Genomic DNA, 26946 nt, shown 5'->3' on the forward strand with positions numbered 1-26946 from the left:
GTTGTAAGCAGCAAGGAGCCTGCTGATTTCTGTGGTCTGGGTGATAGGCAAAGCTGAATGACAGACCTACCTCTCCAGAGTCCCCACAGAGCTCCTTGAGGGAGGGGAAAGCAAGGCATGGGAGTCCCATATGTCCCCAAACCTCTCCACGAGGTGGCACTTTCCATCTGGCAGGGGCATTTGCTGAGTCCGGTTTAGGAGTCACTGTTGTTGAGTGAATCCCACTGTCTGTCACCTCCAGCCTTTGTGGCCTTTGTTACGGAGCATTACGTGTTGCATTAGGAAAACACAGACAGTGTCAGTCGTGGAGGAAGCATAATCATCAGAAATTGGCATGGTTCTGGCAGCTGGAAGTCTGAGGTGAAGAGGTGGCGGGGTTGGTGTGGTCATCCTTTAGGGCCATCTTCTTGATGTGCTTCACAAGTTGTCCCTCTCTGTAGGTCTGTCCCCTAACCTTGCATGTAAGGTAACAGCCATGGAGGTCTGGGGCTCACCCACCCATGACCTCCTTCACTCAGCTCCTTCCCCCGCCCCCCCCCCCACACACACACACAATCTTCTGTCTCTAGACACTTGCGTCTGAAGGTCCTGGGAGTCAGGGTTTCAGTCCATGAGTTTGGTGGTTGCCAAAGTTATTTCCAATATGCGTATATGCACAAATGTATAGAGACATATAATAATGCTGATGTTGATTCTTTTTAAATTTAACTCGTGTGTGGTTGTGGTGCTGGGGATGGAATCGTGGCCAGCATGCACCATACTTCTGAGTTCTACCACAGCCCGAGACTGGAAGGTGTGTCAGTAACTCCAGGGCACTCGGTTTTTGCTTGTTCACCTCAGAGAACAGGACACTGGGTCTTCAGAATGCTGGGATCAGTCTGTTCCTAGAGAGTTGGTGCAACCTGCTTCCATGGTGTGCTCTGCCCCTACCTAAGGCTGCATGCATGATAATCCCCAGAGGCTGGGCTTTGCCAGACTGCCCAGCATGAGCTCAGCCATCCCTGGCCTGCCGTGCACTCCCTGCTCGCAACGCTTCAGTTGCCCTAGGCTCCCAGAAGGCTAGCTTGTCAGACTGGGCAGCTGGTGGAGGCGATGTGAGGCTGCCCGTAGGAAGGAGGTCACTTCACCCTCCTGCAGGTCAGGGATCTCTAGAGAGAACAGGACAGGACCATCAGAGTGGGCCTTGGAGAACAATTGACCATTTCCACACTGTGGGAAGGCGTGAACGACTGGCAGAGACATGGGGTGTGTGAATACACAGGTGGCTTGTGTCCTGAGTGTAGACACTGCTAGCTGTCCACTCTGCCCAGGAAGTGAAGTTTACACTGAGGGCAAAGGGGCTTGGCTTTTTGTTTATAGAGTGAGCCTTGCTTTTGTGGTATTGGATTACTAGCATAGCCATGAGCAAACTGGTTGGTACATACTGCATGGTGAAATACAGGAGGGGACAGCAGTCTAGAGGGCCCTCTCTGACAGCCTGTGCTGGTGTTTGGCTGTGCATGAAGTGTGATGTGCCAGCCACATTCTTGAACAAGTTTAGTGATCAGAGCTGGGTGTATATTCAGGCGTGGAGTTGGCAGTGCAAGGTCAGAAGTGACCGGGTGACGTGATCATATTTATGTCACGAAGCTCAGTCCTGGAAGCAATGTCAACAATGTGGGGGAGGAGAGAGCAAGGGAGGCTCTTTCCCAGTACCACAGGCTACCTCCCTCTCCCACTCTGACCCCACCCATCAGGATAGACATCTGTAAAGCGTCTGAGAGATCAGTAGCAGAATTTAAAAGTTAGGATGACTTGAAGTCAAATTGGGGAGGACAGGGGTTAAATCCTGCTGGGCAGAACCGGAAGCGGGTAGGAGAGGAGAAGAGGCCCAGGGGGAGACAGGAGCCTGGGGATGGTTGAGGTCCAATATTGTCAGCTTACATCCATAAGGTGGGAGGGATACCAGGGACATCAATGAGCTCAGAGCATCAGTCAGACCAAAGTGACATCAAGGACACACAAAAGAAACCTGGAGAAAGAGCCATTCTGGATCTGGGTGGTCAGGACATCAGCAGGGGTCAGGCCTCCTTTGTCATCTGCCTCAGTCTGCCAGGGCTGCTGTAGAGCACCTGAAGCCAGACAGTGTATCCCACAGAAGTTGACATTATCTCTAGGGGTTAGAAGTCTGAGATGCCAGGTGTTGGCAGTGTCGACATCCTAAGCCAGTAATGCCATTTCCCCCCTCCCCCCTGCTCCCCACATGGTCACCTCTCTTTGCATATCTGTGCTTGTGAGATACCCTACCAGTCTTGTAGGATTGGGAATCAGGGATCATCCTCCTATGACTCCCTTAGCTCAGCCCCTCTTTGAGGACCGTGTCTCTAAACACTGTGTCTTTACAGCTGCAGTCCCGTCAATTTGGGGGGACACACTTTAGCTAGTCTCTGTTGACCTTGTCTCAGTTCATCTTCTTCTCACCTGACACGCTCGGTCAATGGCTTAACTCTCATGGCCAGGGCTGTGGATGCAGTCCCAGGATAGAGCACTACCCTAGCTCAGGCAAGGCACCGGGGTCCATCCCCAGCACCGTCAGTCAGTTTCATGGCCAGAACTGGCTCAGCCCTAACCCAAGGTGGCATCAGCAGCAAGGGTCTGGGACCATGGAGTCAAGTCTCCCTTCCTCCCTCCTGAGGCATGCAACTGTGGGGAAGGTGGGCTGGGTGCTGGAAGTAACTCAAGCCTTGAAAGAGAGATGTGTAAATAGAAGGGAGAATTGGAAGTGTGACTGGGTCAGGAGAAGAAAGGGGTTGGGGACCATGGCGGAGTCATTAGGGAGACCAGCAGGGAGCTAGAGCAGGGGGCTAGGACAGAGAACAAGTTCAGAGGCTGGCCACCTCAAGCTGTTCTCCAGGGGCGAGGGCAGCAGAGAGTGATCCAAGAGCCCATTCACACACAGCAGGTCCTGAGGAAGAGAATGCTGTTGCCATGGCCAGCACAGCACTGAGCTGTGACTGGAGGAGGAGAACGGAAACTTGGTCAGGAGTTCCTGGCGCTGAGAGAGAGGAGAGTTGAAGGAAGAGACACAGAGTTTGTTCTGATGTGGGGCTATTAGATGTGTGGCCTTGTGTGTGGCCGGGAGAATGTGCACCAGGCTGTGGGGGAGGCAGAGGGTGGTGGGTGAGGGCTGGGGCAGAGGACATGCTAGGAAAGGACAGGGTGTGCCAGACAGCCCTGGTCAGGAGTAGGAGAGTGTGTGTGATGGTGGTGTGGGTGGTGTGTGCCCGAGGGGTGCGCGGGGCTGATAGGCAGCTACACACAGACCTGAGGCCCCTGCTGCAGAGAATGGGGCGGCAGTAGCTGGATTGATAAGGAAGGGCCCCTGCAGGTGGGCCTCTGCTTCCAACCGAGTTCTTCATCTGAGAGCAGGAAATCGCATGCATTTCTTAAAGGGCTAATGTCTATATTATGAAAGATCCAAGCAAAGGGATAAATGTGGGCAAACGCAAAGAGATCATTTTAGAGAGGGAATCAACATTATGAACAGGGTAAAATGTTCAGACTCGGTGCTAAAAAAGCAATGCACGTTAAGACTACATTTTGTTCCTACCCAGTGGGTAAATATATAAGATAAGACTTTTATAGAGCCTCTGACTAGTCCTTCTCTGTCATGCCTCCAAGGCACTGCTGCCTGGGGGTGACTCCTGCTTTCCCCAGAGGTGACATGTGTTTGTGTCTCTAGCTACTCTTTCCTGGGGAGATTGGGGACCGAGCCCAGGACCCCCTTCAGAAAAGAAGGAATTTGTCTTTAGGCCTAGAACCTAGAATCCCACAACCTTAAGGTCTTAATCCGTAGCCAGGCAGTGGTGGCACACGCCTTTAATCCTAGCACTTGGGAGGCAGAGGCAGGCGGATTTCTGAGTTCAAGGCCAGCCTGGTCTACAGAATGAGTTCCAGGACAGCCAGGGCTACACAGAGAAACCCTATCTCAAAAAACCAAAAGGGAAAAAAAAAAAGAAGATCTTAATCCGTTGAGGCCCTACTTAAATCAGATCTGGGGGTGTTTATCAGGCAGTGGGGGGAGGAAGTGGGGAGGGTCCATCACACGAACACCTCCTCTCTTTCCCATATTTCTCAACACATCCTAGCTACTCTGCCTTTTCCGGTGTTATTGTTTGTGTGTTAGATGCGGGGTCTCCATCAAATGGACTTTCCTGTTCTGGAAAGCCCAGGGTCCAGCAGGGTTCCGGGTGGAGCCTGGGATACCCTTGTCAAAGTGCCCCTACCAGTTAGTTTAGCAGAGTTTCTCCAGGCCTCCCAAATTAGGAGAAATAACTGAATTGGTGACTTGATCCAATGTCTACAAAGCTGTTGCTGCACACTGGCACATTTTCAGGCGGCGCTGGGCCAGACTACTGGCCTCCAGTCTAGCCCTGCCTTTTTCCTGGCCTCTGAGGATAGGAGGCAGGAGGGGGCCCACTGGAGGCCTCAGCTGCTGATTCGGTTAATGATATTTAAAGTGTCCTGTTTACTTAAAACACTTTAAGTTTTTCACTTTAAACGATTTAGGCCAGTTATGGGCAGCACACGCCTTTAATCCCAGCACTCAGGAGGCAGAGGACAGGCAGATCTCTATGAGTTCAAAGCCAGCCTGGTCTACAGAGTGAGTTCCAGGGTACCCTGAGCAATGCATGGAGACCCTGTCTCAAAATAAATAAGGCATTTAGGACACTGCTCGGTCTTCCAGGCTGATTCACAGGGCATGCAAGGTCACTGACTGAAGGTTCTCTGCAGATATCTGCCGAGCTGTCTTTGGCCTCATCTCCTTCTGCCTTCTCTTCCAGCACTGGCCAGTGTTCAAAGATGTTAAAGACCTGATGACGTTGGTGCCACCCCTCGTCGGTCTGAAGGGAAACCTGGAAATGACGCTGGCGTCTCGGCTCTCCACGTCTGTAAGTGGCAGTTGTATGGCTCAGGTCACTTGCAATTTGGGGACAGAATGTTCCCCTCAGTGTTAGCCCCTCTGGGTGGTTCGCTTGGGGACTAGAGTCTCCACCCACATGGGCGTGGTTGGGCTTTGGTGTCTCACAGGCTGTTCCTGTCTCCTCTCAAGTTTTGTACTGTTTTTCCATTGCCACCCTGAGCTGCTGAGGGACCAGCGCAGTGCCCCTATGCACTTTCCTCCAACTTTCTGTGTCCCTACTCCCCAGGGTCTGCATGCTGCTGTCTGGACCCTAGGCCATACTCCCCAGTCCCTGGCACATACACATGAATGCATCAGTGGGTAGTACGGCTTCAAAGGAGGATTCTGAGGCAGGAAGAAGGAGGGGCTCTCAGTTGCCCATTAACTGCCTCTGTTCTTATATCCCTCCTGTCCCCTTTCATTGTGGCTGTCTGCACTTGGCTCTGTAGCCAACACAGGTCCTACCTTGGTCAGCTCTGCTCCTCTCCTCCAGGCATCCCCCAGGGGTTGTGGTGTTACCCTCCTGTTAATACAGAGGGCATCCCCTTTCTCCAGTGGCCATTGGCATCCTGCACATGAAAAGGACAGTAGTGTGTCCAAGGTATATTGTGTTCAAGGGCCTGAGCAAAAGAGTTCCAACGCTGATGAAGAAGGGCCAGAGATGGACACCTGCTGTGTGCATGGCTCACTGTGGAATGTCAGCGTCTCCAACTATAGTTGTATAGTGCTGTTTCTCCATAAAAGAGGCCAGGCCGGGAACAGAAGAAACAGCTTGGTGCTCTTCCAGAGAATCCCAGAAGATCTGGGTTTGGTTCCTGGCATCCACAGAGAAACTCACATGCATCTGTAACTCAAGTCCCAGGGAACCTGACACCCTCTTCTGGCCTTCACAGGCACTACATATTCATAGTGCCCAGACACAGCACAGGCAAAACAGCCATGCACAGAAAATTAATATAATTTTAATTATTTGGGGGTGGCAACGGGGTCGGGGGGTGGTGTCTAGGTCAATTCATAAACGGTTGGAGAGCTGACTCACCAGTTAGGAGAGCACACTGCTTTTGCAGAAAACCCGGATTTCGTTCCAGGCACCCACACTAGGCAGCTCACAACTTCCAGTAACAAGCTTCAGGGACTCTAACCTTGTCTTCTGGACTCCTCAGGCATTTATACTTACATGTGCGCGCGCGCACACACACACACACACACACACACACACACACACACACACACACACACACACAGAGAGAGAGAGAGAGAGAGAGAGAGAGAGAGAGAGAGAGAGAAAGGAAATACATGTTAAAGGGGGGAAGTAGGTCACCATCTAGAAAGCTTAATAGAGTAATCTGTTCTGATTTGTTTCCTGAGAGAGGGGCTGGCTATGTCCAGAAGGACTGGCATCTCCAGATCCACCAGCCTGACGCCGCTGCCCTTGTCTCTGTGTGCTAGGCCAACACTGGGCAAATCGATGACCGCCAGGAGAGGTACAAAATCATCAGCAGCAACCTCGCTGTGGTTCAGGTGAGTGAGTCTTGGAGCATCACCTCAATGTCTCTCCTTCCCCGCTCCCCTGTGGATCTGGGGCCCGCCTTTCTGGGTAGGAAGCGGGAGGCCACTGAGCCTGGTCCCTGTACTCTAGACTGACTTTGGAGGACAGTTGTCTATGTGGCCACCCATCTGTCCAGCAGACGGTATCTGTGGCATAGTGAAGAGCATCCTAGGGAGCCACCATACCTACCCAGAGATGCCTTTAGGTCTGTGGTTCCTGCGGCTTCCCCGCTGCCTACTTTCTAAGCCAAATTCTTAGGGGGCTGAGTGTACTCAGTGTTAGTCATGCCCCACGTTTGCTAGTGGCCTCTTCCTACCCACATGTTTCTCTGGGTCACTGATGCTCCCCAGGTGGGCACACCCCACCTTTGCTTTCTTCCAGTGACCTCACTTAACCTCCCTGGGACCTGATGGATCATTCCTGCCTGAAAAGACCCTCATTAGTCCTGCCCCTGCTGCTTAACCTGTCCTATCTCAGTCTTTGACAGAGCCCTTCATGCCCCTCTTACACTGTGCCTCCTCCTGCCAGGCCCTCTGTGGGCTCAGCTCATTTAGGCCCTTTTCACTGTGAACTGAAGTCACGGTACCCAAGGCAGAAACAGATGAGGGCAAGGTAGGCTCAGGCAAGAAGGAAGGCTGGGTATACAGCTGTCTCTTCGGTACTGTAGTCCAGGATTTAGTGAGCTTCTCTGAGACAGGCAGCCTCTTATGTGGACTGAGTTCAGACTCTACATCGCCTGTCAACTGGGCAGCCCTGGCTGGGCTGTATGCCCTTGTCCATTAGTGAATAGGTGTATTCCTCCTGTCGTCCAGGTCAGAATATTGGCCTCTCCCAGAGGCAACCTCCAAACAGCAAGTTAGAACGGCCTCATGAGCCTCTCCTTACACGTGGTTCTTCTGAAGGCCCCTGACCCACTGTGGTGGAGGCACGCTGCCTGTGGTGCCCCTCGTATCTTAGTCAGGTTTCTGTTTCTGTGACAAACACCATGACCAAAAGTAACTTGAGAAAGACAAGGTTTGTTTCATCTTACAGTTTATAGTCCATCACTGAGGGAAAAGTCAGGACAAGAACTCAAGGCAGGCAGCTAGAGGCAGGACCTGAATCAGAGATCATGGAAGAGCGCTACTTACTGGCTTGCCCAGCCTGATTTCTTATTCAGTCCAGGACTGATCCAGGTGTGACACTGCATAGTGGGCGGGGTCCTCCCACATCAATAATCAATAAAGGAAATGCCTCAGACGTGTCTGCAGGCCAGTCTGATGGTGGCACTTCCTCAGCTGAGGTTTCCTACCTCAGACTTGTCTGTAGGCTAGTCTGATGGTGGCATTTCCTCAGCTGAGGTTCCTGCCTTAGTTACTGTTCTGCTGCTGTGAAAAGCCACCACAACCAAGAGAAAGCATTTACTTGGGGCTTGTAGCCTCTTTTCTCAGGTACAGTGTGTGTGCCACCCTCCAGCTCGCTCTCTTTTGGGTACCATGGATGTGCTGCCCATTCTATGACTGTCCAGTTATTTCAGAGGCTCAGTCCATGATCATCATGGCAGGAAGCATGGTGGCACACAGGCAGCCATGGTGCTGGAGAAGCCGCTGAGAGCTACATCCTGATCTGCAGGCAGAGAGAGAGAACTGGGCCTGGCGTGGGCTTTGAAAACCTCAAAGCCCACCACCCCCAGTGGCTCTACCTCCTCCAACAAGGTCTCCTAATCCTTGTAATCTTATCAGAGTTACCCTTCCTGGTGACAGCTTTCAAATATATGAGCCTGTGGGGGCCAGTCTTCTCAAACCACGACAGTTCTTATTCCCACTGACTTCAGCTTGTGTCAAGTTGACAGAAATATAAAACAAAACAACAACAACCTCAGCAGGACCCCAGCTCTCTCTGCTTTGCTTCCTGGCTGTGAGAGGGACCTGTTTTGCATCCTCTATGAATCTGCTGTACCACAGGCTCAGAGCAATGGGGTCAACTGACCATACAAGTGATTCCCCTAACACTGTGAACCAGAGCAAACCTCTGCTTCTAAGTCGATTCTCTCAAGGATTTTGTTACAGATGATGGAAAGCCGATCGTCATTTAACCATTCCCCCCTGAGAACTGGTCCTTTCCACTTGACCAGGGAGACTACCCTCTCCCCCTAAGTCTGTCACTATGAAGACCCTCACTCTGAGCTGTATTTGAATCAAGCCCTGCTTCTCCTCCTTCACAGCCCATGCCTGTAAACCTGTGTGCCTTGCAACTGCTTGCTATCCCTCAGTCTTCACTCTTGAGTACAGTGTATGTGCACATGTGCATTCATGTGCATGTGTGTGTGTGCTCACATGTGTGTGTGTATGCACATGTGCATGTGTGCATGCCTGTGCTTGTGCATATGTGTGTAGCACTTCAGCCCTCTCCCTCTTTGTTATAGTGTATGTGCACATGTGTATGCACATTCATGTGCATGTGTGTATGTGTGAGCACCTGTGTGTGTGCGTGCACACATATGCATGTCAAGTGTGCTCATGTACATGTATGTGCATGTGCAAGTACATGTGTGTGTGCACCCTTGTGCATGTGTGTGTGCGTGTACATGTGTGTGTGTGTGTGTATGTGTATGTGTGTGTAGTCCTTCAGCCTTCTCCCTCCTGCGTACAGTGTGTGTAGCCCTTCAATCCCCTCTCTTTCTCTGGTACAGTGTGTGCACACCCTTTCGGCCTCTCTCTGTTGGATATGATGGATGTGCCTCCTGCCTTACTGTTCTGGTTGAAGCCTGTCTTGGTGTTTCTTGCCCACAGTGCCTGGGCGAGTCTTGTGTGGCAGAGTCTTGTGGGCCTGTGGCTGAGTAGCTGAGAGATTAAAGCAGATCCACAAGAAGAGGTCGGGTCAGGGGGTGACAAAGGCCCAACACCGGGCATACCTCTCCTGCCTCTCTAGAACCTTCCATACTGTGAGCCTCAGGACTCACAATGCCTACCTGGGCCTGACTTAACTTACACACTGTCTCAGATTTAGCTTACATATGATTTTGCTTCTTCCTTTTTAAGTGGGTTTAACTTTGGTCACAGGGTGTTGGGTAAGTGGTACAATTGGACTTCTAAAAAACTTCAACATGTACTGCCATTTAAATGTGAAACCAGTGATGAAACTTTTAAGTTTAAAACTATTTGACAATTTCTTACATGTTCCCTGTACCTTGATCATATCCGCTCTCTTTCACCCACACCTTCCTGACCCCACCCACACATCCGCCCCTCCTTCTCGTCCTTCCCCTTTTCTGTCGAAAACCACTGAATCCAGTTAGTGCTGCTTGCTGGAATGTTGACTGACCTTGAGCAGGTGACCCCAGCTGCAGTGAGCTCATGAGCGCTGTGACCATGTCATCCAGAGGATGGCACCTCACAGCCCTCGTCCTGCCCTGATGCTCTGACATTCTTTCTGCCACCTGTCACCTGAGCCTGGGGGATGTTGATGTCAACATTGGACAGGGCTGAGCATTAGGCAGCCATTTATTCTCAGCAGGAAACCATTTTTTAACTTTTAATTTTATGTATATGGCTGTTTTGTCTGTGTATTGTATGCATGTCTGGTACCTGTGGAGGCCAGAAGAGGGCATCAGATCCTCTGGGACTGAAGTTGCAGACTGTTGGGAACCCCAGGAGGGTGTTGGCAATCAAACCCGGTTTCTCTGCAGGAACACACTTGCTCTTAACTGCTTTTAACCATCTCTCCAGCCATCACCCCAACCCCAGTGTGAAATTGTGTAACTTCTCATTTGGGCATGGGGACTCCCCAGCAAGACCGAGGGCAGCCTCGGAGCAGGGCAGTGCCACCGTGCAGCCTGTGCAAGCCTCTCACTCCCTTTGCTCTGTCTCAGAAGACGTACCCTGGGTTCTTCCTAGTCTTTATTTGCTAGGCGATACTGGCATGGCTACATTCTCTTATACATTAAGGCTTATTGTTGGCTGTCTGTCTGTCTGTTAGAAGTGCTGGGACTGGGATCCAGAATCTCACATGAACTGGATAAGCATTCTGTCACCAACCTGTGATGTCCCCAGCTGTTTGTGACCTTCTGACCAGTTTTAAGCTTAGATCTAGCTGGTACCAGCAGTAGCACGGAAGTGGCTGCATCACTGTCTACTCCATTACCTTACCAGAACGGAAACTTCCCCTCAAAACTACGAGTGCCCCGCCCCCCCTGTGCACATGCCGACAGAGAACTCTGACTTGTAGACACGGAAGACACAGAGATCTTTTCTGTGCATCCCATCCTGTAACTCGTGTTTCCCCTGTGATGACATAGACTCACTGTGCAGCTTGGTTAGAGCAGTGTGTTACCCCAACTCTGTTCACACACAGGGATGCCCCTCTAGAGAAGATGCTAGGTCTCCACCCTACCCCAGCTCCCATTCCAGTCTTTACCCACATCAGTAAGTAGGAGAGCCAGCTCACAGTGACTTTGATCTGTTCCTAACTTCTTAGTGTTAGGCTTACCTTACCTAGTGCATGAGTCTGTTTCCCATCGCTGTCACAAAATGCCTGAGACAGTACACTTATATGGAGGGAAGGTTTGCTTGGCTCATGGTTTCCTAGATTCCCGTTGCCATTGTGTCCATGGAGATGCATTGACAGAGCAAAGCTGCTTGCCCCATGGTATCTAGGAAGCAAATTAGAATGAGGGGGAGCACTTTCCCAAAAACTTAAGATTTCCCAGGAAACGCCATCTCTTAATGGCCCCCACACACCTTCCTGTAACTGAAGACCAGACTTACAGCATGGGCATTCTGAATTCAAGCTAACAGCACAAGGCCTGAAGGATAAAGAATAGGCCTCCTGGTTATTTTCTATTCATTAACCGTATGTGATCAGCACTGGGTGCTACACCAAGGATACCAGCATCCGGTAACATGCTTCATAACAGATTCTACTTAGAATCTTCTTGAAAACTAGGAAAGTCAATAATATTGCTGTATATAACTCCATGGTATCTTCATCATATGGACATCACATATAAACTTTGTTTATAATATACTACATATAGAAACTTTTTTCAGTATTGACAGTTGAATCACATGCATCTAGGTGGGTGCTCTACCAGCCAGCTGTAGTTCCTGCTTTCTTTCTTTTTTTTTTTTTTTACTTATTATTTTGAGACAAGGGCTTGCTCAGTTGCCCAGGCTGGCTTTGAACTCACTCTGTGGCCCAGGCAGGCCTTGGCCTGTGACCTTCTTACCTCAGTCTCCAGAGCGGCAGGTGTATGTCACCACACCCAGCTTTGTACTCTTCTTTATGGATTTTATGCTGTATCTTTAAAAGAAGGCCTTTGGTGGTCAGAGATATTTTTAAACATTTACTTGATTCTTGCTAGATATCATGTAGAATAGCTAACCTTGACATCTCAATCCTCCTGCCATGGCTCTCACTGTGGGAACAGGCAGGTATGACCATGCCTGGTTGCAAATATCATGAGCATTCTATCACATATCCCTTCATTTCACCCCACGGTTTTAGTTTAAGGGTGCAAAGCGGGCTGTGGGTCCACCTTTTTCCTGGCCACAGTCCTTCAGTTTCCTTTGCTCTAATTTCTTAGTATTCACTCACTGAGGTCACATATCCAGGATATGCCTTCTTCATCCCTTCTGCACTAGCCTCGATTTACAGAACATTTCCTACATCACTTTCTGTGCTCCCTTCTGTCTCCCAGCTCCGTACATCTCTCTCTGGCAATGACAGGCTGCTCTTGCCTCTCCAGGTCCATGGTATATTTGACTCATATTTTACAATGTATTTGGTATATTTTGACTCCTATTTTACAATGTATCTGATATATACCAGTAAACCCCTCTCTGAACCTCCTTCCAGCAAACTGTTTTGGCTCTGCACCTATAAGGTTACCCATCTCTGTGGCCTTTGGAGTGAGTCATCAGACACCATGAGAAATCCTGTGGGGACTCTGCGTGGAATACATTGGTTACCCTGGGATGTTGTGCTCACCGCAAGCACCAAACTTGAGTTCCATGCCCAGAACCAGCATAAAAAGCCCAGTGTGGTGCTGTGCACCTGCAGTCCCAGCACAGGGAGGCAGACATGGGAAGATGCCTGGGGCTTGCTGGCCGGCCAGCCTTATGCGAAAACAGTCCCAGGTCCGTGTCTCAAAACATAAGAAGTGGGCTGGAGAGATGGCTCAGAGGTTAAGGGCACTGGCTGCTCTTCCAGAGGTCCTGAGTTCAGTTCTCAGCAACTACATGGTGGCTCATAACATTTCTTTAATGAGATCTGGTGCCCTCTTCTGGCCTGCAGCTGTACATGCAGGCAAAATACTTGTATACATAATAAATAAATCTAGGAAGGAAAGAAGGAAGGAAGGAAGGAAGGAAGGAAGGAAGGAAGGAAGGAAGGAAGGAAGGGAGGGAGGGAGGGAAGGAAGGAGAGAAAGAGAAAGAAAAAAGAAAGTGGGAGCCATGAGATGGCTCAATAGGTAAAGGCACTTACTAGCTGCCAGGCCTGATTACCTAATCCCTGGGACCCACATGGTGGAAGGAAAGAACCAGCTCCACATGTTATTCTTGGACCTCTACATATGCATTCACACACACACACATGCACACACACACATGCACTCACGTGCATACATGCACTTACCTGCTCTTCTTGTCCATAGACATTACAAGGCTCTATCTGTGTTCCTTCATCCTTTCGTAATATAGACATTTTAGACTAAGGGTCTTGATGCTGGTTCAGGCCAGGACTCTAGGTGGTAAGGGTCTTAGTGGCTCAGAGCATCATGCTCCAGAGACAGGGAAGTAGTTTAAGGAGAATGTGAGCTGGGGACAGGATAGCTATGGTGTGAGACCAGCATATGTGATATTGCTGTGGGTCTGGGGCTACCATGGGAATGAGAGGCCAGTCAGAGGCATGCATCCCTCCAAGACCCTGATCTCCTCCTGCAGGTGGCATCTCACATGGGACAGAGGTAGACAGGGAGGCTCTCCAGGGAACACCTTGGAGGAAGTACTGAGGAGGAAAACTGCCAGCAGGGCCCAGCATGAAGGATAGAAGGGTCTTGTTTGACCCTTGAGGTGACCAAAAGTCAGAAAGGACAGGGGAAGTGACAGTGGTCAGGGACCCTTCTCATGGGTCTGATTTCTGTCTTGGCAGGTGCAGGCCACTGTTGTGGGGCTCCTGGCTGCAGTGGCCTCCCTGATGCTGGGCACAGTGTCCCACGAGGAGTTCGATTGGTCCAAGGTGGCCTTGCTGTGCACGAGCAGCGTCATCACCGCCTTCCTTGCTGCCTTGGCCCTAGGTGAGCCATGCCCATGGACCCTATACCCCAGGCCATAGACACCAGGCCCCAGACCCCAGGCACCAGGCCCCAAGTACCCCAGACCCCAGGCCCCAGACACCTCAGACCCCAGGCACCAGGCCAGCTGCTTCTCTGCTGTTTTGTTAAGGTTCTCAGAGAGGTTTGCAGTGAAGCTGCCGTGGCACTAGTGTGGAACTCCAGGAGTCGGGTAGTGGTTCTGCCCCGTGCCCTCTCCCAGGTGTGTGTGTGTGTGCAGAGAGCATGTGCATGCCCGAGAGAGTTCTGCTGTTTGCCACTCCCTGCTGATGAGGTCAGACACCTGAGCAAGGCAGCTTTCTTCATCTAGTTTGTTGGCCTCTACATGTGTCAATAGAACCACATACAGGACCATGTACAAATTGGCTCACAATTATAACAAGCCTCCTGCCTCAGCTTCCTGAGTACTGGGATTACAAGCATGCACAGTAGTGTCTGTTAAGGGGCTTCAGTGAGACCAGCACCAGCCCATTGGCTCAGTTGTGTAAATTCAGGTTCACTTGGCGCCCAAGTTTAGAAAGAAGCAGCAGGGCCCTGGCTTGGTCCCACAGGACACAATGTGGCAGGTGGTGGCATCGAGGGTGAATGTAGTCCTTTTTATTTTTAACTCCATTCATTTTGGGGTACGAGGGGATGAGCGAAGGGCCTTTCTGGAATTATTTTCAGAGTCACGGGATTCTTGAGTAGTGTTAAATTCTAAAAGCCAAGATGCATAATGTTTTGAAGAACCAAGGGAAGCCTGCTGAAATAGACGAAGCCCCAGCTAGCAATTAATGAGGCTTGCAAGGCTGCAGGGAAGCTGCACTCAGACAGAGTGGAGGGTCCTGGGGCTGAGCCCCTGGAGATGTGCTGTTCTGATCTTCCAGCCAAGCCACGAAGCCCATCACCATCTGCACCTCAGGGTCATGTGTTTCATCCATGTGACTCGGAACAGTATTGCTGGGCTCCTGGGATAAGGGACTCCCAGGATGTCTCTGGTGTCTGGGCAGAGCCTTTCACCCCAATGGGGTCGGGACACACATCTACCTGCTCTCCCTCCCCAGCCTCCATTGGTGCTTGAGCCTAAGAAATGTCTCATATATAGGTTGCTCAGAGGACTCAGCAGTTCCTGGAGGCCAGGTCCCTCTGCCCCTCAGGTTACTTTTGCTTAGAGCATCCTTGGAACAGCCCTCCATGTAGCAGAAGCTGTGAATGCCATGTCCCTGTATTTCTAGGTGCTTCCAGAGGTCAGAGGCTACCTGCCTGCTCAAGCGTGTCTTCAGGCTTTTCAGGCCACCCTTTGCCACCCCCACAGGTTCCAGCTAGTGACAGAAACTTAGGGAGGTAGGCAGCCTGTTGAGCATCTAGACTTTCATAGATATAACTATAACCACCTGCTTGACCCTTCCTGAGGGTGGGGGAGCCTCTAAGCCTTCTCACCACCAACCACTCCCTGGGCCTCCCCTCCTCCCACTGCAGGAATTCTAATGATCTGCATAGTGATTGGTGCTCGGAAGTTTGGGGTCAACCCTGATAACATCGCCACACCCATTGCAGCCAGCCTGGGCGACCTCATCACCCTGTCCATCCTGGCCCTCATGAGCAGTTTCTTCTACAGCCACAAAGGTAGGGAAGGCTCTCGGGAGGGACATGAGCAGATGTCTCACACACACACACACACACACACACACATACTCTCTCTCTCTCTCTCTCTCTCTCTCTCTCTCTCTCTCTCACCCACACACACACACACACACACACACACAAACACAAGCAGCTCAAGTCGACAGGGCTTGGAGGTCTGAGAAGTAAGCACAGGTACAGATAAAACAGTATGGCCTCCACTGTACCTGGGGCATCTCTGTCCAGTCTGACTGATTCCTGTAACTGTCCTCTTAGGTGGCAGTGAGGAGCCTCACTGCCTGAGAATCAGATAAGATGACCTAGTTGTACTTTTAGGCCTGTCTGATGTGCATAGGAGTTGATTATTTGCATTTGATTTGTAAAACAAATAAGAGTGCCATTCCCCTCCCCTCTTGCCACTGCCTCTGCTCAGGAAGGCAGTGGGCCTGGCCCCAGGAGACGGTCTTCAGTGACTGGGAAGTGAGTTAGCTCCCACATGCCAGGAGCTGTCAGGAAGACGCATCAGTGTAATGGGGGAGCTGGATGACTCCTGTCTGAAGTTATGGAGAACCTGGGCAGGGCGCCTTCCCAAGTGCCTTGTAAGGAGACAATTGTACAGGCTACTGTGTCCCTGAGTGTTAGTGGCCTGCTTAGAGCCTGAGGGACCTGCCCTCCAGCTCTGGGGATGGTACAGAAGCTGGCCATATCTACCACGAAGCACTTTGTCTATAGCTAGCCTGGAGCACCTGTGGCAGATGAAGGGACTATTATTGTGGGCTGTGGTGTCTGGGGTGATGGTGACACCATACCCAGAGAGGGACACCACCCAGAGCAGAGTGAGACGTACACCACCTATAGCCATCGAGCACTGGAGCTGCTCAGGCGGGATGAGTCTAGAGCAAGTCAATGTTCTGTGCACATGTGGGACATGGAGTCAGAGAACGAGGCTGGGAGAGAGCAGAGGCAAAGCCCCTGGGTAGGCGGTGCACTGACTTCACAGCTGGAGGTGACTCTGGGAAATGAGTGGCTATCAGGCCAGCCTGACCCATATCCCACAATAATACAGAATGTCTTAACCAGGAGAAAACTTCCTCCTGATCCTACCCCTGAGGCCACGTGCTCTGGGAACTACCTCTTTGCTTTTCTGGGTTTTCTGGACCTCTAAGCAGGGTTATAGAGAACTGCCATGAATCTGCTATCTGCTCTTAGCCTGTCCTGGGAAAACCAGACCAAGGGTCTTGACGATCACCAGGGCATCAGCGAAATGCAGGGATGGGGCAGGACAGAGAGGGGCTTCCCAGTTGCTTGACTGTTGCTCTCTGGCAGGTATGGTGAGACAGCCCCTCTAAATGGCCAGTGCCCTCAGTTCCCAACTTCCGTCTCACCTATGAAAGGCCATACTCCAACCAACTCCTCTGTGCCAGCCGTGGCCATTTAAGCTTTGTATGTCTGCTTTCCCTCAGACACATGGTATCTGACGCCTCTGGTCTGTGTCGGCTTCTTGGCTCTCACCCCTCTGTGGCTCTTCATTGCCAAGCAGAACCCGCCCATCATGAAGATCCTGAAGTATGGGTGGTTTCCCATCATCCTGGCTATGATCATCAGCAGGTGAGCAGCGTGGGACACAGACATGCCTGGCAGAAACAACTTCAGGGAAGGAAGGCCTATTTGTCTCTCTGTCGCAGAGGGTTCAGTCTGTGACCATCTGGCCATGTGCTCTTGGATAGACCGTGGCCCCAGAAGCACAACACAGTGAAGCAACCTTCACTTCAGAGGTGCCCAGGCCATGGGAAGAGGCGGGGGCAAGATGTGGCCTCAAGGGAGTCACAGCCCCAGTGACCTTTTCCTTCTAGCTAGCCATACCTCCTGCCTTTCACTGCCTCCCAACAGGAAGATTCTTAATCTATCAAGGGGTTAATCCACCCCCCAAGTCAGAGCCCCAATGATCAGCCACCGTCAAACCCTCTCTGGAAATGTCCTGACAGGCGCATGTTGTGCTGATCGCCTGGTGAGTCTAAATCTGTCAAGTAGGCAGGTGAGATTAACCATTACAGGTCAGGCGAGGTGTCACACGCCTTCAATCCCAGCACTCTGGAGGCAGAGGCAGGGGGATCTCTGTAAGTCTGAGGACAAGCCTGTCTACATGAGTCCAAGGCTGTCTAGGGCTACATAGTGAGGCCTCCCTCCCTTTTTTAAATAGCCATCACAATCCACCCCTTGTCAAGTTGGCACAAAGACAAGTCACTTCAAACCATAACATCCCACTGTCATTTCCAAAAGCTCACCTCTATCTTATACTGCAAAGTATGTTCGGGTTAGCGGCAAGCATCCCCATGGTGCTAATAATCTCCACATTGTCCAGCACATGTAAGCTCAAGGTCTCTTCGAGACTCTAGACTCTGTAAGTCAAAAAACAAGTTGTATGCTCCCAACACACAGTGGTTCAGAGAAAACAGACTGCTAGACTAAGACTGCAACTTGGCAAGGCAGGTATTAAATCTGTAGCCCTGTATCTGGCATCTGGAACACATGGTTGCATGATAGGAACTTCAATGGGCTTGGGAATTCCAGCCCCCTATGGCCTTTCGATCACCTGCCCACCAGGGTCTCTATATTTTGCTGCCTCCATACCTTGCTTGGCACCTTGAACATCCTAGAGTTCTCCTTCAGCCTAGGCTTGACCTTCCTAGCTTCATGCATCACCCCTCAAGCGGTCATCACCTTGCCTTACACTGCCTGGCCTCTGAGGACTTCTTCTGAGAGTTGGTGGGAGCCTCTATGACCTCCTACACCTGCATTATATATGCCGCAGACCAGTACCATGTGTTCAACACCGAAGTCTACCACCAGCTCACAAAGTATCCCTTGGACCACATATACAGCAGCCGTCGAGTGCTCAATTCAGAAAGACATTCCCTAGCTCACCCTGCAGGTAGCAAGGGAGTCTGGCCACTGAGGAATTCCTGAGACACCCTCAGGCATTCCTGTTGTCCCAGTGCAAAGTGCTTGGCTTCTCTTGACTGTCCTTTGACAGCCACATCCTCTGCAATGTTTCTAGACTTGTACATTTCTCTCTGGTCCTTCTGATCTGCTTTCTTCTCCCATTTCTCACTGTAATTCTAACTAGAACCAGCCAGAAATACTACACCACAGCCTGAGTGGTGTGCTGCCTCAACGTTTCCACCAATTAATTAAGTTATTTATATCCAGTCCCAGCGCTTTCAAGGCATAACCAAAATAAGCAAAAGTCCCTTTTGTCCCTTTGTACATAAATACATTTTATTTTTGAGCAAACTCATACCCCCCAGGCTTCCACATCCAACTCCTCCAGGATCTCTCCATTGCTTTCCCAAACATGTCCTCCATGGATGGGTGGGTGGGTAGATAGATGGACGGATGGATGGATTATAGACAGACAGACAGATAGACAGACAGTGATATCTATCTTTATGTATCGTGCTGAGTCCATTTACTGCCATCCACATGCATGTGGCTGCGGGGGCTGTCCACTGTAGCATAGGCCCCTACCAGGGGCCCCACCTGGAGGAAAACTGATTTTCTGTCCTCAGCTCCCATTGATGCCTTTGTTTTCTCAGCCAGGAGTGTGCCTCATAAGTCACTCCTACTCCTACTGGACTATTGTTACAAAACTCTTTGCCAGGATATATCATGAAGGACTCCTAGCTCAGTTCCCTGTGGAGCCCTCATTCCTGTCTGAAGCCCCACAGGAGTCAGGCCTTCATTGTCTCAAGTTTCTGTTGCCACTCTGATCTCTCTCTAACTCCATTTAGAACGTTCTAAGCTTCCATAGCCCAGATCTCCAGATGTCTCCAACTTCCTCCCCACACCAGTTCCAAAGAGCTCAGAGCCATGTGGTCAGGTTTGGTCACATGGGCAACTTTGTGTCTCTGGTGCTAGTTTTCCTTGTGGCTGCTGTTGGTGTCACTGACAGAAACAACCTGGAGGAGAAGAACTGATTTGCTCATGGTTTTAGAGGGTTCAGCATGGTTGGTTGGTCCTGTGCTGCTAGGCCAAACATGGAGATGAGTCTGTGTGTGTAGAAAGCTCCCCATGTCATGGTGACCACAAAGCCTAGAGAAGGGCACAGAAGGAAAGACCAGGGCAGCATTCCCGGTGGCACAGCCAAACGTGTGCCCCAACAATCTACATGCGTTGTTTAATCCTGCCAAGTCGATCAACCTTCTCCCTCCCAAAAACCCTGGAGCACTCAAAGTGAGGGTGGCAGGTGCTGGCATGGCCTCGCCACAACGCCTGGGTTCTGGTGTGAGTGAGCTGCACATTCCGTACACTCTGGACCTCTTACCTAGGCCTCGTCCACTCTTCTGAGGCACAGTGCAGAAGTGTTGGCAGCCAGGAGGGCTGAAACTGGGCAGAGCTAGAGAGAACTGCACAGCACAGCTCCACACCCTGTCCTGATGCTGTGGTATACTGACCATAATGAGACATCTGTGCAGGTGTCTTAGGGTTGCTATTTGTCTTAGTTAGGGTTTCCACTGGTGTGAAGAGACACCATGACCAAGGCAACTCTTACAAAGAACAACATTTAAATTGGGGCTGGCTTACAGGTTCAGAGGTTCAGTCCATTATCAGCAAGGCAGGAAGCATGGCAGTGTCCAGACAGACATGGTGCTGGGGAAGGAGCTGAGAATTCCCCATCTTGATTGGAAAGTAGCCAGGAGAAGACTGATTAGTTCTTCGGCACTGGATGGAGATTGAGTATATAGTCTCTAAGCCCACCCACACAGTGACTCACTTCCTCCAACAAGGCCAACAAGTGACACAGACTAATAGTGTCACTTTCCATGGGCCAAACATAGTCAAACCACCACACTATTGCTGTGATAAAACACCATGATCAAAAACAACTTAGGGAGGAAAGGGATTATATCAGCTTACAACTTAAGAGTCTATCACTAAGAGAAGTCTAGCCAGGAGCTCAAAACAGGACTTTGAAGGCAAAAACTGAAGCAGGGGCCATGGAGAAGTGCTATTTACTGGCGTGGTTCCTATGGCTGGCTCAGGCTGCTTTCTTATATACCCCAAAATCACCTGTCCAGGGGTGGCACCACCCACAATGGGCTAGGTCCTCCTGCATCAGTCATCAATCAAGAAAATGCATCACAGACTTGCCTACAGGCCAACCTGATGGAGATATGTTCTTAATTAAGGTTCCCTATTCCCAGATGTGTAGATTTGTGTCAGGTTGGCAAAAGCCACCCAGCACATGGGTCCTTCATCCAGGCTCCAGGGAAACAGTTCTCACCTAGTTACTGTCCCAGCATAGCTACTGGTGGGACCCAGAGGCTGTAGGGTTGGTCCCCACCATGTTCTCTGGTAGGAAACTGCAGTCTGTTTTGTGGTTGCAGCAGACATTCTGTACAGGGAGGGGGTGGTATTTTCCAAGCCCAGGAAGGTGGCCAATGGACAGTTGGCCTGGACACTCTAATGTCAGCTCCGTTCTCTCCCCAGTTTCGGAGGTCTCATCCTGAGCAAAACCATTTCGAAACATGAATTTAAAGGCATGGCTGTCCTGACTCCAGTCATGTGTGGTAAGTGGTGGGCTGGGCTCCTCTTAGGGACCCTGGGCTTGGTCAGGACTGAACATCGGTATACAGCCTCGGTTGTGAGGTGGTTGGGCAAGCTGAGCCTGCACAGCCTACAGGTTCTGTTAGGCTTGATTTTCTCAGATGCAAAGGATCTGAAGGGACCCCACAGCATCAGGAGAAGGAAGCACACCGATTTACTTTATATATCCAGGCACCTTGGAACTCTGTGTAGTGCAGGTCGACCTTGAACCCGTGTGATCTTTCTACCTCAGCCTCCCAAGTACTGGTATTGTAGGTGCGAGCACTAGGCCAGGTTTGCTTAGTTTGTTTCAGAGTCATTGGCAACATTAAAACTAAGGCATTTACACATGAGACTCTAGATTTCGTCTTCACCTTAAAGATAAAACCCATGACTGTGGTAGGTTTACTCTCTGGGTCTGGTGACAACCATCACGACCTGTGTGGCACTCAGCCCCACACGTTCCCTACTGTCCTGTATGGATTCACTTTCTTCCACTGCCTTACTGTCATTGGTCTGCAGGATTTGGGGTGTTGACACCCTGACTCCTCTCCTAGCTGCTCAGAGATGTCAGCAAGATGGGGCTGGGGCTAGCTGGAGGCCATTCCTGGCCTAAAGGAAGTGCCGTCTGCCCTGTCCTTCCTGCCATGGTGGCCATGGGAAGCTGGATTCTGGTTGCCAGGGAGCTGACAGATGAAGAGAGGTTGGGAATTGGGATAAAGAGTGGAATCTATAAACACTTGAATTTCTTAAAGTTGTGTATAATCAAGAGAAGTAAATGTCCAGCCATCCTCTGCCTGCAGGTCAATGTCTTCTCCACTGGGGCCACCCATGAGACTGATCTCAGACCCTGGGTGTCCCTGTTCTAGCTAGGGAAAGTTGTTGCTAGACTGTGGACTTCTATCAGGGGCATGCTAAGAGAAGGCTATGGCCAGCTAGACCATCCCGTCCTGCGGGAATCACATCCTCACCAGGATGTCTCAGAATTCCAGGGTGTGAACATGCTCTTGGTCTTCTGGGATCTTGGGTCCTATTGAGGTTTTGCGCACCATTCTTCAGCCTCTTGAGTCTTCCTGAAGACACCCTTTCCTGGGTGCCCAGCAAGTCTGAGTGGCAATCAAAGAAGAGATAAGAATTGCTGCACCCATCAAGGACACCATTCTAAAGGAAACAGTATACAGGAAGAGCTAGAAGCCAGAAGTTGAGCTTGCCACACCCTCTCTCCTCACAGGTGTTGGTGGCAACCTGGTGGCCATTCAGACTAGCCGCATCTCCACCTTTCTGCATATGTGGAGCACACCCGGGGTCCTCCCTGTCCAGATGAAAAGATTCTGGCCTAACCCCTGCTTCATTTTCTGCTCTTCAGGTCGGTATGCTGTCTGATGAGGCCAAATGACCTTCTTATCCCCCACCCCTTGTTCTTATGTTTGCAAGGGGTCTCACTATGCTGCCCAGGCTTGCCTTGAATCCCTGGGCTCAGGTGACAATGCTACCAACCTCACAAGTATCGGTGACCACATGTGCATGCTCCCGTGCTTTCTAATGCCATTCACAAACTGGAAGACAGTTTTCTGTTATTTATGCATCGTGCATTGTGCATTTTGCTCAATTCTTACTGTCCACACGTGCTTCTCCTTCAGATTTCCTTGAGTGTTCAGTCCAGCTGCCCCACTTGGCACGTGCTCCTAAAAGCTGCATATTTGGGGGTATTCACCCACCTCACGGCTTCCCTTTTAGGCTTTCTTTACATACCTTTGAAAGAGAAAAGTTGAGGCTGAGGAAATGGCTGGGTCAGGAGAACAGGCTTGCTGTACAGGACACAAGTTCAATCCCCAGAATCCATATTACAAACCAAAAACAACAGCAAAGAACAGGCATGGTCCACTTGTGATCCCAGTACTGGGAAGTGACTCCAAGTGAACTCCTCCGGCTTATTGGCCAGCAAGTCTCATCCCACGGGTGAGTTTCAGGCCAGTCAGTAAGAGACACTGTCTAAAAAATAATCAGCTCTTGAAGAAAACACACATGCATACACATGTGCGCGCTCGAGCATACACACACACACACACACACACACACACTTGGCTGGGAATGTAGCTTGGTTGACTGTGTCCAAGGCCCAGCACCATGTTTCAGTGGACATGGTGGTGCACAGCTGAAATCCCAATACTCAGGAGGTGGGGGCAGTAGAATCAGGAGTTGAAAGCCATCCTGGGCTATAGGATCCCCTGCTCCTGTTTGCCCACCCCCACCCCAAACATGGTTTCTGTGGAGCTGGGGATGACAGCTCAGGGCCTTGAGAATGCTCAGTAAATGCAGTGTCACCGAGTTATACTCGGTCCTAACAACTAAAACCAACCAAACACAACTGCCTTAGTTCACTGGTTCCTTCAGTTCATTTTGTTGTTGGACTCTCTGAGTTTGACGTGGGATTTCCTGCCTTTTCCTGACTGTCTCAGGAGGGCAGTGATGACTTGTACCGTACGACTGTGTTCGAGAAGGGGGTCGCATTCACTTGCTGCAATTTCCAAGTGTTCTGCTGTTGGGTTTGGGGGGGGGGTGAAGTCCACTCTCTAGGGATCCTTAAACTCGCGAGAGCAGAGGAAAACAGAGCTCAGAGCTCACTGTTGCCCCAGCTGCACAGACAGGGCTGAGGTACGAGGAGCCACCCAGGGGCCCTAAGAGCATGTCACACTCTCCAGTCTCTCCTCCACACTAGTGTCAGGCCTCAGCCTATACCCTCTCCACCCACGGATCTTAAGGGGGAGCTTCTCCCACTTATACACACTTCCTGGTCTGAGATTATTTTTATTTTTATTCATCTGTTTATCTATCTGTACGTCCATCTATCTATCAATTGATCGATTGATCTACTATCTTTTAGTATTTCTTGCCATTTGAAATGACCTCTGTTTGGCCACTCTTCCCTCAATGTCAGCCCTTTGAAGGAAGGGAAGGCCAGGACTGAGTTCACACTTAATAGAGTGTGCCGCATCATAGGTGTTAGTAGGTGAAGGAACTTGGGTGCCTCTTTGGGGACTCTTCCTTTGCCAAGATGGCCTCTGCAAGGATGTAAGTTTTGTGACTCTCTTGGTTCCCTTCTAGAAATCAATTCTGTGTCAGCACGAGTCCTGCTCTTTCTGGTGGTCCCAGGACACCTGATTTTCTTCTACCTCATCTGCCTGGTGGAAGGCCAGTCAGTGACAAACAGCAAGATCTTCATATTGCTGTACCTGGTGGCAGGCGTGGTCCAGGTGAGGATGACAGTGTGCAGAGACACGCAGCCTTCAGGGCCTCTTAGCCAGCATCAGTGGTGCTGTGGGAGGTACCGAGTGCAGGTCCCATCATACGAAGATTCAGCCAACATGCTCAAGGCCAGTGGCATGGCCTAGACAGAGGCTACTGTGCTGTGTGCCCACGCCTCGCACCCGTCTCCACCACATACTGCGCACCGCATGCTGCATGGTTGCACCTCTCACTGAACACTTCACTCACTTTGCTTGCACTCCACATGCCATACCATGCTGGAAGAGCAGCTGTGGACACACTGTGTTCTGCACAGGAGGCTGAGCCGGCTGTCCACCCCTCACAGAAGCCCCCACTATGCATGATGCTTAAAGGCACACGTAGTCTTCTTCCAGGCAGGATGGCATGTGGACAGTGTGAAAAAAAGGCTAAGCTTGAGAGGGGGTCCTCAGCACTGCTGAGAAGCCAGCTGGCTAATGTCCCTGGTGGCCTAGAGTGTCAGCAGAGAGGCCAATAGACACCATGGCAGCTTCAGGAGGGGTTCACTGAAGCGTTCCCTTGTCTCTACACTCAGGCAAGTCCAAGTTTACTTAGGGAGAAGGAACGAGGCAGGCACTGACTGATAGACTGCAGGGACTGTGGGACTTGAGTAGGGCCACGTGGATCGCTCCTTGGAAACTTCCTGAGGGACTCACCAAATCTCCCAAGGGGCAGGGGCTCAAGCAGGGGGGCTTCCCCCTGAGTGGTGCCATGGTGAGTGGCACCATGCCCATGTAGAACTTCAGAACCCAGCTGCTAGGAAGGGCTTACGATGGCTGAGTTCAGAGCCTTCTTTAGACCACAACCAGCCCATGTGTTGCTGGATAATGAAGTTGATTTGCTCACACTTAAAGTTGTTCGGGGCGGGGGAGGGGTCCAACCAGCACGTGACAGACATTGGCAAGTGGACAGGGAGCCAGCCATGAGTATTCATGAGAAAGCCAGTCAGTAGCAATAGCCCCAGCCTTGCAGCCTTGCTCCTCAACTACCTGTTTTGAGGACCCAGGGGACTTACTTGGTCAACTCCCTCAAGAAGTATCAGTTTATTTATGACCTTCCCATTCCTCACTAGGCCTCAGCTCAGAAAGGTACACACACACACACACACACACACACACACACACACCCCTACCTCAGTGCCACAGTGGGAACTGAGCTTCCAGCACAAGACCAAGACCCTGCAGTCCCCAAGCAAAGCTGGGGAAAGGGAGCACGCTGGGGTCGGTGGTGTCCATGGAAACCAGCTGCTCTTCTCGATTGTCTCTGGGCCTCTGATTTGTGTTTTCCCTCTGCTCTTCTGGCAGGTGGTCATCCTGCTGTACCTGGCAGAAGTGACAGTTCGGCTGACATGGCACCAAGCCCTGGATCCTGACAACCACTGCATCCCCTACCTCACGGGGCTGGGGGACCTGCTGGGCACTAGCCTGCTGGCACTGTGCTTCTTCCTGGACTGGTTACTGAGGGGCAGAGCTAATCTTCAGGAGCTGGTCTCAGAGCTGGTTTCTGTGCCTCCCTGACTGAGCCTACCACCCGCAGGTCTCCATGAAACTTTCCCTCATGTCCTCAGTGGTCTGGCAAGCCGTTCACCCCTGCTGACAGGCTTCAAGCTGCTAAACACCTTCGAGGGCAGTGGCCTCATCAGTCTGCCAGGGAGACAAGTACACACCTTGACTCTCAAGTTGGCAGCCCAGCCTGAAGTAGAGCTCTGACATTAGGAGCTCTGCTTGCAAGTGTGTGAGTATGTATGCCTGGACTCTGTGTGTGTGTGTGTGTGTGTGTGTGTGTGTGTGTGTGTGTGTGTGTGTAGGGCAGGCTGTTCTAACCTGAAGATGCTGAGGAAGGAGCCTATTGGTGCAACCTAGGTTGGTGATCCATTGGGTGGATCAGGACGGAACTCTGTGTCCCCAGGTCTCAGGAGTGCCATCCCCGGGCTCAGCTCCAGTTCCCTGGGCTCATGCTACTAGTGCTCTGGGCCCAGTGACCATGCACCTTCACCCCAGGCAGGCCCTGTGTACCCCTCCTCTATACTCCAGCATTTAATCTTGTGGCTGCTTTCTTTTTATTTCCCACTTTCTCTGTTTTATAACAGAACCTTCTGTATAGGTTCTGGCAATCAAGAGATGTATAATAAAACATAGCTTACGTGAACTCGGTGTCCTCCATCCTTCAGGGAGCCAGGGGGCTGTGGGACGCAGCCTCTGAGCAGTAGATGACTTTTCTCTAGTGCACTGTTTCTCATGGTTTGGTTGAGTGTGCATGGCATCTGCCAACTCCTTAAGGGAAAAAGACGTGTTGACCCAACACTGTGCCCATCCATCTCCAGCCAGACTCCCATTTGCCAGTCTCAGGTAGGAGCTCAGGGCTTGGGGGATAGGTTAATGTCCCACAGAGTCACCCTCCTCGTGGACACAGAGCCAGGTGGGATAGAGAATGAGCTGAGTGGGGGTTGGGCACTCTATAGCACAAGTGTGGGCAGAGCCCTCCTCTCTGTCCTGAGTCAGTCAGTGTCACAGAGGAATTGAACATTGGCTGGTGGCTTATTTTTATTTATAGCTATGTTATTGGGTTCTTATACTTCTATGTCCATTCCAACCTGTATTCCATCATTCCATCCTAATCCTTCCCAATCCCCTAACACTAGGTAGGAGAGAAAGAAAGTTAGAAGGAGCA

At 50.9% G+C, this 26946-nt stretch overlaps 1 protein-coding gene across 6 annotated transcripts in view; it reads left to right on the plus strand.

Moving 5' to 3' along the window:
• The window catches only part of Slc41a3 (solute carrier family 41, member 3), a 41683-nt gene extending 15259 nt beyond the window's left edge, over nt 1–26424 (plus strand). For 4 of the 6 annotated variants that reach the window (NM_027868.2, XM_006506626.4, XM_006506627.4 and 1 more), the window contains 9 exons: nt 4824–4931; nt 6392–6463; nt 13623–13767; nt 15262–15408; nt 16869–17013; nt 20896–20975; nt 22223–22357; nt 24097–24245; nt 25581–26424. In NM_027868.2, the coding sequence (NP_082144.2) occupies nt 4824–4931; nt 6392–6463; nt 13623–13767; nt 15262–15408; nt 16869–17013; nt 20896–20975; nt 22223–22357; nt 24097–24245; nt 25581–25793 (1194 nt within the window). In that variant the 3' untranslated portion in view covers nt 25794–26424. Of the gene's footprint in view, nt 1–4823; nt 4932–6310; nt 6464–13622; nt 13768–15261; nt 15409–16868; nt 17014–20895; nt 20976–22222; nt 22358–24096; nt 24246–25580 lie in introns of all 6 variants that reach the window. The other 2 variants (XM_030255596.1, XM_006506625.2) reach the window with 2 other exon arrangements.
• The last annotated feature ends 522 nt before the right edge of the window (nt 26425–26946 follow it).

Source organism: Mus musculus, chromosome 6 (assembly GCF_000001635.26).
Source record: "Mus musculus strain C57BL/6J chromosome 6, GRCm38.p6 C57BL/6J".
NCBI lineage: Eukaryota > Metazoa > Chordata > Mammalia > Rodentia > Muridae > Mus > Mus musculus.